The sequence below is a fragment of the Austrofundulus limnaeus genome, unplaced genomic scaffold, assembly GCF_001266775.1.
Source record: "Austrofundulus limnaeus strain Quisiro unplaced genomic scaffold, Austrofundulus_limnaeus-1.0 Scaffold337, whole genome shotgun sequence".
Classification (NCBI taxonomy): Eukaryota; Metazoa; Chordata; class Actinopteri; order Cyprinodontiformes; family Rivulidae; genus Austrofundulus; species Austrofundulus limnaeus.
In genome coordinates, this window is record NW_013952739.1 from 599,771 (window position 1) to 601,252 (window position 1,482).

The 1,482-nt window shown below is 41.3% G+C and overlaps 1 protein-coding gene across 1 annotated transcript in view; it reads right to left on the reverse strand.

Moving 5' to 3' along the window:
• The window catches only part of LOC106527684 (sodium channel protein type 4 subunit alpha), a gene marked incomplete at its 5' end in the record, with an annotated part of 142,279 nt that overhangs the window by 135,555 nt on the left and 5,242 nt on the right, over positions 1–1,482 (reverse strand). Inside the window, 1 exon segment of the mRNA XM_014022657.1 lies at positions 566–655. Coding sequence (XP_013878111.1) covers positions 566–655 — 90 coding nt within the window.

The window sequence follows — 1,482 nt, forward strand, 5'->3', positions numbered from 1 at the left end:
GGTGGGGGGCTTCAACTCACCCAGGGCACCAAAATGGCTAGAGCCAGCACTGCACACACAACCAGAAGAATCAGGCAATAATGGAAGCTTCAGGCTCCGCCCACATCACAACAAATCAGTTAAAAACAGGTTTTCTGCTTCGTCTGCACCTCCCGTCCAAACAAAAACTAAGATCTTCCCACTGTAAAACTGCAGGTTTGACCCTAACAGACCAAACAACAGATGRTTTATGTTTCTGTTGGTCTGAGTGGAATAAAGGTGAGTGTCGGGCTGAGGTCAGAGGTCAGAGGTCAGCAGCAGTTGAACCTGTTTCAGCTCTGAGCTAACATGTTTACAGCACAGGACTGGAGGCACGAAGCAGCAGAGAAAATCAAACCTGACATGAAATTCTTCGTTCGGTTTTGACATTTGGATCCTGACATTTCAGTTCTGCCTGATTCATCAACATCTGACTGAAGGCCTTCCTCCTGAACAACATGAAGCCGTTTGCTGCTCTCTGTGCACGCAGTGAACAGCTGAACTGTGCAGGACGGACACAGACAGGAAGTGTCTCAGGTGTACTCACTCCAGGTATTTGGCCCAGTAGGCCGGTTCCGACATGGCCATGAAGCAGCAGTTGGTCAGGATGGTGCACATGATGAACAGACTGAATAAAGTGACAGAGTTAAGGAAGAAGTGATGATGATTAATTATTTCAGATGGAACATATGAACCTTCAACGTGTTCAAGTGTGTGTTGTGTTAGTTTGTCGTTCTGCAGATGATGCTCAGGTTCAGATCTGACTGTCCTGCTCTGTTCCCCAAACAAAGACAGGTTCTGATTCCTCCCAGAACCATCCTCCAGCCTCGTCTCTGTCTGTTCACACCATCACCTGTAAAAACCATTCATTTACTGTATGTCACTGAACTGGGCGTCATGTGACCTGGGCGTGGCTTCGCAAGAGGGGTATTTATGCATTGAGCTAATGCTAACGCTAACCATTGAAATCAATGAGCAGAACGTAGCGCGGTGCAAACAAATGCTTTATAAATGTACAAATGTTACAAATACTTTGCTATAAACTGCAGAAACTGTTACAACACGTTTATAAGAGCTAAAAGGGTTATGTTTCACTGGTAAATATTACATATATTTAACCAAAATTAATTATTTTAATTGTAAAAACTGTACGCTAACATTAAACAGCTTCGATGTTCATGTTTAACCTTATTTAAAATCAATTTTATCTGTTGTCAAATATATTATTTACTGATATTAAACATGTAAATATGGATTTTATTGGATTGTTGACCAGTTAGACTGCAGAATAATTCAGAAATTATCATGTAGACTCACTAATGACAGACACTAAATGATTGAGCATCATAAACATAAATAGTCACATATTCAGACAGGCCGGTTTATTCAGATATTTTCTACATCCAGTATTTGTGTTTTTCAACATTTCCAGAGAAAAAGGAGAAAGAAAACGTGTGTACCAGC